The sequence below is a fragment of the Neoarius graeffei genome, chromosome 9 (genome assembly GCF_027579695.1).
Source record: "Neoarius graeffei isolate fNeoGra1 chromosome 9, fNeoGra1.pri, whole genome shotgun sequence".
Lineage (NCBI taxonomy): Eukaryota > Metazoa > Chordata > Actinopteri > Siluriformes > Ariidae > Neoarius > Neoarius graeffei.
Window position 1 is genome coordinate 91,948,211 of NC_083577.1, and position 14,544 is coordinate 91,962,754.

Sequence of the window (14,544 nt, forward strand, 5' to 3'; positions counted from 1 at the left end):
CAGAGAACACACAGTATTTTTCAGAATACAGCATCCCAAAACATTTAACACACACACACACACACACACACACACACACACACACACACACACACACACACACACACACTCTTCTTCCCTTCAAGCACTTCTATATTTCTGCCTGAAATTACAGATGATGTTAATCCACACAGAGCTCTGAACAATCCTGTAAAAACAGGTGCTGTCCTTTTCAGGAAGGAATTCCCCTCCCTACAGCAGGGTGTTTTTAGTAGCCGTGACCCCATGTATTACCCTCCACTGCTGATTTATTCAGAAACCTCTGGCAGCCTTGTGGAGAAGAACACAGCCCTACCAAACCTAACCACCTCAACAGCTACAGAATATTTCTGAGAAACTTCTGAGTGTCTACGCTTCAGCATCTTCCTAAACTTAAAAGAGCCAGAGCTTCTTTTCTCATCAAGTTTCATTTCCCAGTGACATTCCATGTCATGTTAATGAGAAATCCAGTAGTGATGTAGTGGTGAATCAGTTGGGCATGGCACGTTTGTAACTACCAGTCACAGGCTGGTTCACAGCGTTTGCTGAGCTGCTATGTGCACGACACAGTGAGCGAAGCCTCCACATGAAGTCCGTTTTCTCTACAATTAAACCATATTGTTTGTGGAGCCGAATATCATCACTGAGGCCTTTATGCAGTAGCTCTGTTCTACAGGATGAATCAGTGACATCAGCACTATAAAGCTCTGGATGGAGCTCTATTGCAGTTCTAGTGGCTATAAAGCTCCTTCCAGGACACTAAACATAGGGCACTCGGCTCTGCTGTCCTGCTTCCTGTTCTAGATTCAAGGACAAGGACATGTAGTTCCGTTTCTGGTTGAGAGTACGCTGTGTGCATTTTGGCTGCTGCTCCTCACTGGAGCTTTTAATTTTTCTTTTTTTCTCTCTTTGTTTTTCTCTTTGTGTTTGTATAGTTTGATGTTTGTTTTTTTGTTTGAGTGGTTTGTCCGCCGGTTGTGACGTAGCACTGGACCCAGGTTTGGGCATCAGTTCCCTTCAGGCCCTGGTCCACCGTGGGTGATGCCTGTGCTCCTCACTATGGACTGCAGTGAGCTTGTTGCTCTTTTTAACATCGTGGTTGTCCAGCGCTCTGTGCGGCAGTGCTTTTGTGCTCGGTGCGGTGATCCGAGCGATGTTGCCCGGCGGCTGTGCAGGTGGTTTTGGACATACCAGTGCTCTGTGTGGCGGTGCTTCTGTACTCGCTTTGTGGATCCATGGCATGGTGTTCCCAGCGATGTTGCCCGGCAGCGGCGTGGCGGCTGTGCAGGAGGTGTGGGATTTATCTTCATGCGCCTTTTGGTGGGACTGTGGGTAGCTACACCATTGGAATTACATTCTGACCCTCTTTTGGTGGACACTCCCCCCCCCTTTCCCTAATTGTAAAGCGACTGTGGGTGTGAGAAAGGCGCTATATAAATTGAACTAATTATTATTATTAATTATGTGGTGGTACAGTGGTGCAGGGGGTAGTACGGTCACCTCACAGCAAGAAGGTTCTGGGTTCAAACCTCGCAGCCAACTGGAGCCTTTCTGTGCGGAGTTTAAATATTCTCTTCGTGCCTACATGGGTTTCCTCTGGATCCTCCTCTGGTTTCCTCCCATTGTCCAAAGCCATGTGGATTAGGTCAACTGCCTACTCTAAATTGCCCATAGATGTAAATATGACAGTGAATGGTTGTTCACCCTTTGATAGATTGGTGACCTGACCAGGGTGTACCCTGCCTCTTGCCTGAAGTCAGCTGGGATTAGCTCCAGCTTCCCCCACAACTCTGACAGATAAGCAGTACGGAAAATGGATGGATGAAACAAAGCCTTTCAACCCTTCTCTAATTCCAGCAACATTCTAGATTATTCTTCTCCCCACTTTCCCTCATTAACCCTGTCACCTTTGAATAATAAATATCACTTAAGAGAGAAAGAAAGGAGAACTGCAGTGCAGAACCAATGGCACTTGTTTACCAGGAAATTTCCCCATCAGTAAACATGTTAAAATCTCCTTTGTTCTTTTACTACTGATAACAGGGCAGTGGTACCTCAGTGTGTCAGTAAAGCTTTCATTTGATGTTTCTGTAACAGAGATTTTTTACAGGATAGGGTTGTTAGCCCCATGCCCAGCCCCCAACCTAGAGGGCCAGGGATCATCTTAGTCTGGTCTCGACCCTTCAACCTGTCTGATATGACTGAATCTATGGCATAGCTCTCCGAGTCTTCAAGACACGCAGGGCTCCATACCACACCTTAGGAGGTTATTATTATTTGTTTGACCTCATCCAGAGGCTGGCCCAGAACAGACAACAGTGGAAGAACTTCATTGCTGCCCTATATGCCCATTGGCATAGTTAGCATTAAGTAAGTAAGTAAGGTACCTCAGTGGTTAAAACCAAAGGTCATGAGTTCAAATCCCAACACCACCACTGCTGGGATGTTCAGCAATGGCTCAGTTTTGTAAAAACAAAAATATAAGTTGTGTCTGTGAAATGCCATAAATGCAAAGGATAATACAGAATTCACCAAACTCAGACCTCCAGTCTTTCAAAAGGTCTCCCTGAATGTTCTCCTGTTTCTGGTTTGTGTGAAGTCAGGCTGATGGATACCAAACAGTCGTCACCTCTGTCCCTGTCTACACCTCCACGTCAGGTTCTTCTGGAGAACCTGGGACTGTTCCATGCTTCAGTGGTGCTTATTATTAATGTGTGAACTGTAATGTGTAATCCAATGACATGGGTTCTACACAGTAGAACAATCCTGCGGTCATTTAACAAACTCATTGGTCAATTCATTTCCATTTTATTTATAGAATTATTTTTAACAATGGACATTTTCACAAAGCAGCTTCTTCATGTATCTGGATCCGGACTGAGATTTATCCTTAATCCCATTCATCTGTAATCTCCCAGCGCTGTGTGCTGGAGTATCACTCAGTTTTGATCTACTTTAACACGAACATCAGCAGATTAAAGACAGAATCCATGAACAATGACCTCATATCCTGCAGAACTAGAGACCCGAAACATACAAGAAAACGTTCAGACTTTATTTCTCACCTGCTGCATGTCTCCGAGTTCCAGGGCTACTGGCTGTATGAAAACAGTTCTGCTGAACTCAGAACTAACACCATAAACACAAATAGTGCAGCAACAACAACAAAGAACCATGCTAAGAACTGCAGTTCCACTAAACCTAGGGTTCTAGAGTAGTGCAAAGCATCCCAGAACCATAATGAGTATTCACGCTGAAACCAAAGGTTTAGCGCTGCACTGATGATTCTAGAGCTCAGGGTTCTAGAGCTGTAGTTCAAGCTCTGAGGATAGTAGAGTATTCTAGAATCACAGCAAGGACTCAAAGAACTAGGATTTTAGAACCACACAGAACATTCCAGGAACGCAATGTTGATGTTAAAACAAAACCGAGTAATAGACCTGTACTGAATATTCTACAACTGTAGCAAGGATACTAGAGCCAAATGTAGTGTTCGAGCACCCTATGAGAGTGCTAGCACTGAACTGCAAACGCTAGTCCCACTAACCAAATGAGCCATGCTGAGGAACCCAGATTCTTCATATTCTGGAGTCAAATGAATACCAAAGAGCTGCGATGAGGCTTCTGGACTCTAGAACCTTCTCAGGCAGGATTGTACAGTTTTACACAGGATTCCAGAGGTCCACTGAGGAGTATAGAGCCATACCATGGGTTTGAGAGCCACAACAAGAATTCTAGAGCCACAAAAAGAATCATAAACCTGCACTGTAGATCCTAGCCCCAGAATAAGCACAATTTTCATACTCAGCTGTACCAATGGTTCTAGAATGACGTTTTTTTTTTCGAGTTATAGGTTTCAGAGCCCCAGTGAGAACTCGTGCAGCACTGGTTATTCTACAACTAGAACCACACTGATAATCTTATAGCTATTCCAGAGCTCCTACAAAAGCACTGATTATAAGTGTGATTAGTAATGTAGAACAATATTGATGGTTCTAGAGCATCATGATGTATTTTTGGGAAGTTCTCACTCACATTAATGCAGGAGACACAAGAGCGTAGAACAAGAACCCTCTTCATTAGAAACATAAATAAAATGAAGGTTCTCACCTCGCCGTGTTCCAAATCTCCACATGGATGAACCTCCTTCTCCATCCGACACACACTATCACCCTGCAACACACACCGAGAGAGAGAGAGAGAGAGAGAGAGAGAGAGAGAGAGAGAGACACTATTTAATAAAACAGTAATGTAGACGATACACTGGTGAAGTGATTGACACGAACACTGTACCAGTGATGTTCGTTACGAACAACCTTAAAGAACTTCTTCAATATCATAACTAATAAAAATGCTAAAACACCAATCATAACTAGCAGCTGATAAAGATTTAAGGTCACTATGTTTATGAGCTAAATCGAAAAATGCAATGAAAGTCTCTTCTAATATTGTAAAATAATAGTTTTTAAATTTGCATATTCAACAGAACATACAATCATTTATTTGAATTAAATAACATTTATTCACATTTTAGCAATTCAGTATCACCAAGATTACAAGCTAAACAGAAACAAAGATTACTACGCATTCAATTCAGTTCAATTTTATTTCTAAAGCAGCTTTATGGATATAAATAAATTCTGGACATCAATTTATCAATTAAACAAATGAATTTATCCCTAATGAGTGAGCCTGAGGTGACGGTGGTAAGGAAAAACTCCCTGAGATGACATGAGGAAGAAACCGTGAACCAGAATCAGATTCTAAAAGTGTGATTATAAATAAAACACATCTACAGTATAATTGTGTCCTACAGAGTCAGTAAGTGTAATGCTGAGGTCACACACAGCTGGGTGATCTGTGAGAACTGTGGCTGGGTCGCCCATGGCCATTTCGGCAGATTTTGGAGGTGATCCGTCACATTAACTTGGGCGGAGTAAAATGCAAATGAAGCCACGGTAGTTACAATGGTAGCAAAGGAAGATGCTGGTAAACCAGTGGTGGCAGTGATGTATAGCAACGTATAGCCTTACAGCAATGACAGCAGTGCGTACGGTTTTCACAGCTGCAGTATGGTATCACCACGGCAAGACGAAATAAGCCACGCCCCCTAGGCAAACTTTTCACCTCCTGCAGAACATTGTTCTGTGAAAATTTTGAGCTCGATGGTTGCGATGGAATGCTCCGGTAATCCCCGGTAGCTTCACGTATGCGGCATGGATGCTCATGGATCCCTTAACGGTTGCGATGGATAAAATCATCCGGCGTTTGACCCACTGCAATTTTCAACACAACCAAACTTTCCAGGGATGGAAGCCACACCCTTCTGGTTGTCAAGGTAGCTCCCCAGCTCTCACGTATTCTGACATAAGGGCCTGGAATGCGTGTTGGTTGACCCCCGGAAGGCTCAAAACCGTCTCCCGTGAAGTGGTTGTGGCTGTGTGAGACCGAGGCGTAATAGTGTAACCAGGAAATTCATTATAGTTTCACAGGAAGTCTATTTTGATGAAGTTCACTGAGAGATGTACAGGATATATAGCTAACTATCTTAGCTATCTCATTTACATAACATGTTTAGCATTGGCAAATAAAACTGTCGTGATGTCACAATTTTTGATGTAAATGACGTGTATTTAGCGTAGCTTAACTACTCAGCTAGTCAGCGCCTGTCAGTTGTACATCGAGACTGAAAATAATCAATAATCAACTTTTAATTCTAAACAGTGAATCAGTAATGACTCAGCAGGATGCCGACAGATTAGAACGAGAGATTAAAGTTATTTTAGGAGAATAGAAACAGAAATGAGCTTTGGAGCATCACATTTGTTTTATTAAACAGCTCGGGTGAGTGTACGAGTTCCACTGAATTATTAACTATGTACACAATTAAAATAAATAATTTAATGTTTAATTTTGTTTGGTTAATAATATCACACACACACACACACACACACACACACACACACACGCACACAATTTCCTGTCATTCTAAAATAAGTATGCCCTCAGTGTGTCTATGACTCAGTTACTTATACACACACACACACACACACACACACAGGCTGGGAATGTACAACCAGAGACACACATAAAGAAAACAGGAATGAGGCGCATGGTCATTTCCTGTTGTTGTATTGTCAAGCAAACATTCAAACACACACACACACACACACACACACACACACACACACACACACACACACACACACACACACACACATTCTGCACTAATCATCAGTGTGCTGGAGCTGAATGGAGTGATGAGAGAGCAGTTTGTCTGAACTGAGAGATTGGTGTGAGAGGAAACCCGACGCCCAGCCACGACTCAGCCGTATCAATCCTCATTAACTATTAACACACACACACACACACACACACACACACACTGAGTGAACACTGTGAACAGAACCTGATTAAAGAAGCAGGAATCTCTAAAACGGTCCTAAACACTGAAATTAAATTATATACATTATGATAGATAGATAGATAGATAGATAGATAGATAGATAGATAGATAGATAGATAGATAGATAGATAGATAGATAGATAGATAGATGAGTTGAGGGGAACATAGCACACAGCGCGGACAAGTAAAGACTACAATCATTCTAAAGACTAACAATCACTAAAACTTCATGGCTAACACACTGAAATTAATGTTGATTATTATTTTTTCAGAATTATTTTAGAATTAATTCAGATTACGATATTTAAGTGTCAGAGTTCTTAGCCTTTTATCAGCATCTCGTTCCAGATCTTCTCTAACAGCACGGAACGCTCCTGTCCTCTGTGTTTTTTAAATATTAAAGGCAGAGCGAACACACACACACACACACACACACACACACACACACACACACACACACACACAGAGCATGCTGTTCTGTAATGTCAGTGTTATATAACGAGTGTGTATGTGAGATGAGGGTCACATGACCGTGTGTCAGTGAGATTAGACTCAGTAACGATCTCAGTCTGATTAAATCCATCACATCAGAGCTGGGATTAATCACCAATAGCCCACACTGTGTGCTGCTCTTACAGTAAATACATCAACGACAGAGTAGTGCCTTACTGTTATCACTGATAACAGCATGTTCCCAAGTGTTTTATTGCTCTTACACCATCACCATTTATTTTTTTTATTTATTAAAACTGTTGTGGAACGTCGATGAAACAGGTTACTGTTGTCACTTATGTTACTGCAGACATATAAACAGTTACTCCCCGACTGAAAAAATAAATGTTGAAAAAATAAAAGTTCCAGTTTCACATCTGACTGTTACAGCGCTGACACTGGAGACTCCTTCCAGAAATGTTACACACACACACACACACACACACACACACACACACACACACACATTTCTCTTTACTATGGAGGAGAAAACTTCACCAGGCCAACACTTACACGCTTTATACTCTAGTTATGTGGAGTGTCTCTGTGAATGAGGTGTTACTATAGAAATGGTAATGTGTTATAACAAGAGTGCTCTGAGAGCACAATATCCCCCGCTGGCAATTGTGCCATAACTCTGGTAAAATGCAACTGAATTGAGTAAAATTGAAATTTGCGTATTACTGACGTATAACAAAGAATCCTGTCAAGTTTCATGAAATTCCTCGAAAAATTGTGAGAGAAGTTGATTTCAGAAAGCAAGCACACCTTGATGAAATTGCCAAAGTACAAGTTTGCTAATAATCAAGGGCATAACGCTGGTAAAATCTGCCCAAACTAAACGAAATTTCAATCTGCGTATAACCATCATATAACAAAGCCTTTTACCAAGCTTTGAGAAATTTATCCAAAAATTGTGAGAGGAGTTGATTTCAGAAGGCGAGCACCCTTCCCGGGACGGACGGAGATCACTACAACATAATCCCCCTTCGGGCCTTTCGGCCAACAGGGGATAACTATCGCATTAATATAAAACTGATCAACACCTTCTGGCCAATCAGAATCCAGAATTCAGCTGCAGCATGGTGTAAGATCGCCTACTGTACACACATGCCCCTTTTCCACCAAAGCAGTTCCAGGGCTGGTTCGGGGCCAGTGCTTAGTTTGGAACCGGGTTTTCTGTTTCCACTGACAAAGAACTGGCTCTGGGCCAGAAAAACCGGTTCCAGGCTAGCACCAACTCTCTGCTGGGCCAGAGGAAAGAACCGCTTACGTCAGCGGGGGGGCGGAGTTGTTAAGACCAACAACAATAACAAGACCGCGAAAGATCACCATTTTTAAGCGACGAGAAGCAGCAGCTGTACAAACGCAAAGTCATCCAGTATTATTATTGTTGTTGCTGCTGCTTCTTCCGTGTTGTTTTTGCTTCGATATTCGCGCCAAGGTTTATACAAACGTAGCGATGTAACTGACGTATACAGCGACGTAATGATGTGGATCCCCTTAGCACCGCAAGCTATGGAAAAGCAAACTGGTTCTCAGCTGGCTCGCAAGTTGAACGAGTTGTGAACCAGCACCAGCACTGGAACTGATTTGGTGGAAAAGGGGTAACAGATAAACGAATACCATCTGTGTGTGTGTGTGTGTGTGTGTGTGTGTGTGTGTGTGTGTGTGTGTGTGTGTGTGTGCGCGTGTGTGTGCGCTTTAAATATGTGTCGCTTCTTAAACCCACACACTCCTCACAGTCTTACACAACTGGAATGTTGGGAATTCTGGAAATTATTTCGGGATGCAACATGAGGCCTCGGAATTCTGTCTCCATCCTGTGACCTTTAACCCCATTCTCACATTCCTGCATGACCACAATACAAAAAAAAACCAACAATGCAACAACACAGACACTGACCTGTCAAAATACACTCACCGGCCACTTTATTAGGAACACCCCCTCATGCTGTTTTCTGCAGTTCTGTAATCAGCCGATCCCTCGCCAGCAGCACGGTGCATCAAATCCCACAGATACAAATCAGGAGCTTCAGTTAATGTTCACAATGTTCAAACATCAGAACGGGAAAAACTGCGATCTCACAGTGTGACTTTCTCTCACTGTGGTCTGGGTGTTGGTTTGATCCAGATGGACTGGTTTGAGTATTTCAGAAGCTGCTGATCTCCTGGGGTTTTCACACACAACAGTCTCTAGAGTTTACACAGAATGGTGCAGAAAACAAAAAACACTGAGTGAGTGAGCGACAGTTCTGTGGGTGGAAACAAACGCCGTGTTGATAAGAGAGGGTCAGAGGGGAATGGACAGATTGGGTTGAGCTTTTTTGCCAGGAAGGATATAGTAACTCATATAATCACTCTTTACAACCGTGGTGAGCAGAAAAGCATCTCAGCATGAAACAGCAGAACAGAAGAACACACTGGGTTCCACTCCTGCAGCCAAGAACAGCGATCTTAGAATCAACAACAAGGAACATAAAATATCCTCCTGAGAACCAACCCATAGACTTGTGTCCTCTATCGTTGGCATTTGTTTCACGTGCACACCCTCTCCAGGCCTAGAAATTCATACATTTTTTCACCAGCCAGCCGGACTAGTTCCCTTCCAGAGTAACTCGTCAAACAGAAAATCAACTCGCCAAAATTTGTTCATGTGTGAATTTTACTTCTGTCAAAAATAACGCAAAAGAGAGTTGTTACCATTGTTCATGACTAATGTGCATTTATTTCAAGACCTGAGTATTTTGATCCTGTTGTTAAATACATAAATGAGAACAACACAGAGCACCATAATATAATATCAACAAATAATAATATATTGGAAAACTTGGCAACTTGGTGTATGAGTATTGAAAACAAATATACTTACTATCATGACTATAGCACCCAAAATATGTCCAACATGCTTTCTGTATTTCACCATTTATGAGAGAGAAAGCATTCGGAGCTTCATATTGACGAGGAATCAACTTGAAAAAAATTAATTATTCCATAAAAATCGTATCGCTGCTGAGGCCTACCCCGCTCCCACGCTTGCTTATAAGTCCTTTGTCGTTTCTCCTTCTCGTACGCTTTATCGGCGGCCTTTTTCTCCTCTTCAGACCGAGGTCGCTTTGTCCCCGTCTCTGGCGGTTTCTGTACACCTTTCAGAAAATTCCACATCGCAACGTAGCTTTGGCAGATGTAGATGTAAACAACAACAAAAACACGTGTTTAAATGGGCGATAATGTGGCCACATCTATTGAATTTGATAACGTGATGTGGCAGCGGGGGCGTGGCCAAGCGTCGGTCTGTGAATGGAGGGCGGAGTCAGGGAAGGTAAGTGTTGGAATCATTGCACCTGATGGGGATTAACCTGTGTTTGTGTGTCTTCCCCAGTGACCACGCCCTTTAAAAGGAGAGCAGAGAAAGGGAGCTCTCTCTCCCCAACCAGAACACGTGTGTGTGTGTGTGTGTGTGTGTGCGCGCGCGCGCGCACGCGGCTGGGAAGCGATAAAAGGCTGAAAAGCTAGCAATAAATAGTTGATTGAGAACTCAGTTCTGGCCTGCCGTGCCTCCACCCACCTGGTCCAATACTACACGTGATTACCGCGATATTCAGCGAGATGCGTTATATGCATGCGCAGTAGTGAAAAAACCGACAGCCTGACTCGTACACGATATGATTTGGAATTCTTCGGTATTTTCCGTCCTGCCGATAAACACAGACACGGCACGCGCTTAATATGTGGCGGCTTTAGTTGACGGTGTGTCTGAATCTTCCCTTCATATAGATTTTTTATTTTCAACTAGCCAGCCGGGCTGCCTAGTGACAGGAATTACCCGCCAAATGACAAATTAAGCCGCCTCAGGCGACCGGACCACCACGAATTTCGAGCCCTGCTTTTACTCTTTCAAGCTCTTCACGTGAATCCTGGTGTGTTGTAAAGAGTGCATCCTGGGCTTTTCAATGATATATCATGTGACTAGGAGGGTTGCTGGGAAATTCCTAGTAAGGAAATCACAACAAAAGAGAAACTGAGAGACACATTTTTTTCTTGGTTCCCAGGAGGATATAGTGGACTTTGTCACAGGCCTCCACAAAACCTCTTCACTATAATAAACCAATACAAATTAATTTCACTTCTGACAGAACGGAGGGTGTGAGGTCATGTTGATGTCATAGGAAATAATATATACTGTGACCAATCAAAATTGTTTATTTGTAGTTGAGACAAAATGAAGCATTTTAGTATTTAATAATAACAACAGCAACAACAAGGCCAAAAAAAAATGTGTGTTTCCAGTTACTCGACCGACCCTAATCCGTACCGCCCGACCCTAAACTTTTTTTTTCTTTTTTTTCCCAGTCGCGACTTTTACATATAACCCAACCGCGTGAACCGGAAGTTTTTGTCACTCACTGGGAAAATCAGGGCTTTCCACAAGCGCCGGCTGCCGGCCATACAGCCGACTACACAATTAAGTCCAGCCGGCTACTTTAATGACTATTATTTTTGTAGCCCACAGGCTCTAAATATTAATTTTCGATTTTAATAAAATTAAATGTTTATCTAACGGACTGACAATAATGTCAAACTGAACCGCACTCATTTAAGTTGTGATTCGCGCTGTTTGTACCGATAATAACCACAAATTCCCCGCAGACTTCGTTGATCAGGGGAGAGTAACTCATCCGCGGCCTCGACATGCGGTGTGTGCGCACTCGGCGGAGGCAGTAGTGTGTCGGGGCCGTCGGAGGGAACAGAAGCAGAAATAACGCTTATTTTGTCTTTCACCTAGAGACATGATTCAAACTTTAAAACGGAGACAAAATTATCCTGTGTGGATCTGGCATTCAACTTTTTTGCTAGGTTCTATACTTTTTGATCAGTCACAGATCAAACCCCATGAGCACATCTGGAGAAATTCAGGCTTTATAATGGGTGTCTACGGCGTTACACACCAGCGGCGCTCAGGAGTTTAGAGTGTAGGCAGCTTGAAAAAAAAAAGCTCTAACTTTCTCATTTAAACTGTTTTCTCAGCCACAATTTTCACTCTACACACACAATTTTCTCAAAAGTAGTAGTCACACTTGTCTTGATTCACACAATGTGTCTCCCTGAGCGATAGGATTTACAGTTTTTGAATGAGAAGCCTGAAAGTAAGGAGAGAACAGTCGCGCTCTCCCATAGACTCACATTATAAACCTGGCAGCGCTTTGACTGCAAAATCAGAAAAGTCACTTGTTTTTAACTCGCTCTAGTGGCCACATTTTTTACACTAGGGACAAAAAAAAATTACATTAATGTGTTCATGGGAGCCTTGTAGCACTCAATGTGAAAGAATTTTGTGAATAGCTCCTTCCGTTTCCGTGTAAATCAGCGTTGTTCGAGGAGAGGGAACTCTGAGAAAAAGCGCTCTTTGCATGTTATATTGTGTCTTTTCCCTGCACCGTTACCAAGGCGACGAGCTGCACTCAGGGAGCAGAGAGGGGCGGGGCTGCTCTCTCTCATGGTGTATTGAGCTGTTATATTTACAGAAACATTCATGTTAAAAGGCGTCTCATGCTGCATCAGATTCATCAGAAGGTGGTAACTCAGGTGACCTGCAAAGAAATTCATTATATTTTGTGAAATTATTCCTGTCTAAATATAGGTTATGGCAGCCATCTTGAAAAAAAAATTCAAAAAAAAAAAATGCCTGCCTACCGACCCTAGTTTTGAAATCTACGTAACCGGAAACACACACATTTTTTTTTTGGCCTAACAATATAGCAACCTCGGGTAGGTTTTTTGGACATTGTGCTGATGAGTGGGTGTGATATCAGCTCAGGTCAGGGGTCACATCACATCCCTGACACCCTGGGTGTGTATCAGATCATAAGAAGGTAAATGACAGGTGTGTCAGGAAGGATATGAAGAAGTGTGTGTTTGACTCATTCGAATGAACGAGACACGAGACAGCGGGCCGCGAGCATGGCCCGTTTCAGTGTAGCGTGTTATCCTGTGGGCCTGTTTCCAAGTAGTATATTAGCCTGTAGCTATTATTTTGCTAAAACGTTAGCATGGCAGGCTTCTGGTGGGTTCTGTTCGGCTGACAGTTCATTAATCTGTTAATCGGTCTGGTTTTCACAGCATAAAACACACTCCTTTCCTGCAGGTGCTGTACAGCGGGAAACAGGAAGTGAGAACGAAGGAAATGGGCTCAGACGCCCAGTCATGTCTTCCATTTTGCAGAGAGAGAATAATAAGAGTGGAGTAAGAAATCCGGTGTAAATAATGCTGTGATTGTGGGAGCAAAGCTTGATAAAACATGTGTCTGAGCTGATCTAAAGGACAAAACTTTTACAGACGAGAACACACACTGTACACAAATCACGTCTCAGCAGGATTTCCTTCAACATGCTAAATCTATCCTGAGGAACAAGCAACGATCAGCTCAGTCATTTAAGGTCAGATCTGCGTGTTCCGCTGCTGACGTCGACGTGCTAGTTACAGAGTGAGGAATTTAAATCCAGCTTCGAGACATAAAGCCCAGAATTCTCAGCACTGCTGAGTAAAATAAACTCCACATGCAGCCTGGCGGAGCAGAACAGCTGTGCAGAGTTATCATTTTCAAACCGAGGCTGAAAACCACAGCGCAACAGTCACACACTCAGTCCTGGTGCGTGGAACAGAACAGTCTTTTGCCTTTACTCTGCATTACGCATGTAATTAGTGTCATATGTGATTAATAAAAAAAGAACTATTAAAGTTCTGACTTGTTTCCTGGTGATTAGCATGGTGGTGGGGCAGATCTGGTCCGTCTGGGGTCTCTCATACCCCTTCTCCACCAACAAGGAAGGGGTTCTGTTCTGATTTTGAAACTTTTGAAGAATTTCAACCAAAAATAAATTCATCCAGAACCTGAAAAGTTGGTTTCCAGCTGGAACCAAGATAAAGCTGCATTTTCCTGATGACATCACTGGGCGTGTCATTTGTTTTTACAGGAAGTGGAGCCCAACAATGGAGAATGCAACAGGAAAGGAAACATCTTCAGAAAAAAAAACAGACAGAAAACAAATATCTGTAATAACAGAGCAAAAGCTCGGAGGTAATTAATGAGCTCCGCCATCTTGCTGCTAGTATTTACTCCTGCTGTGCATCGTGTTGATGCCCTCCGTTCATGACGCATCCTTGATTACAACGGTTCTGATCAAAACCGGTGAAAACATGGGCCGGTTCGCTACCTGGCACCAAGGTTCAAAGAATCCTGAATGGAACCCACTCCCTGTTGGTGGAAAAGAGTATCAGTGAGGAAGTCCAGAATCCAGTTGAGGAAGGAGATGCAGCAGGTTGAGCGACCCAGTCAGCTCTGTCTCGGTGTTCTGGGCGTCAAACCTGGCACAGAAGGCACTGAAAGCATCTGGTAAAGAAGCGTCAGTGTTGCAGGCTCATGGTGGGGTCCTGTAGTACCTTTTTCCTCATTACTGTATACACTCATTGGGCAATTTATTAGGAACACCCCTACATCCCCCTGCTGTTCTCTGCAGTTCTGTAATCAGCCGATCCCTCGCCAGCAGCACGGTGCATCAAATCCCACAGATACAAATCAGGAGCTTCAGTTAATGTTCACAATGTTCAAACATCAGAACGGGAAACAC

General features: G+C 43.0%; 1 protein-coding gene across 3 annotated transcripts in view; it reads right to left on the bottom strand.

Moving 5' to 3' along the window:
* Nucleotides 1-14,544, bottom strand: part of LOC132892080 (unconventional myosin-X-like) — a 127,619-nt gene that overhangs the window by 78,249 nt on the left and 34,826 nt on the right. For 2 of the 3 annotated variants that reach the window (XM_060930456.1, XM_060930457.1), the window contains exon 2: nucleotides 4,129-4,191. In XM_060930456.1, the coding sequence (XP_060786439.1) occupies nucleotides 4,129-4,191 (63 nt within the window). Of the gene's footprint in view, nucleotides 1-4,128; nucleotides 4,192-8,840; nucleotides 8,871-14,544 lie in introns of those variants that run through there. The other variant, XM_060930458.1, reaches the window with a different exon arrangement.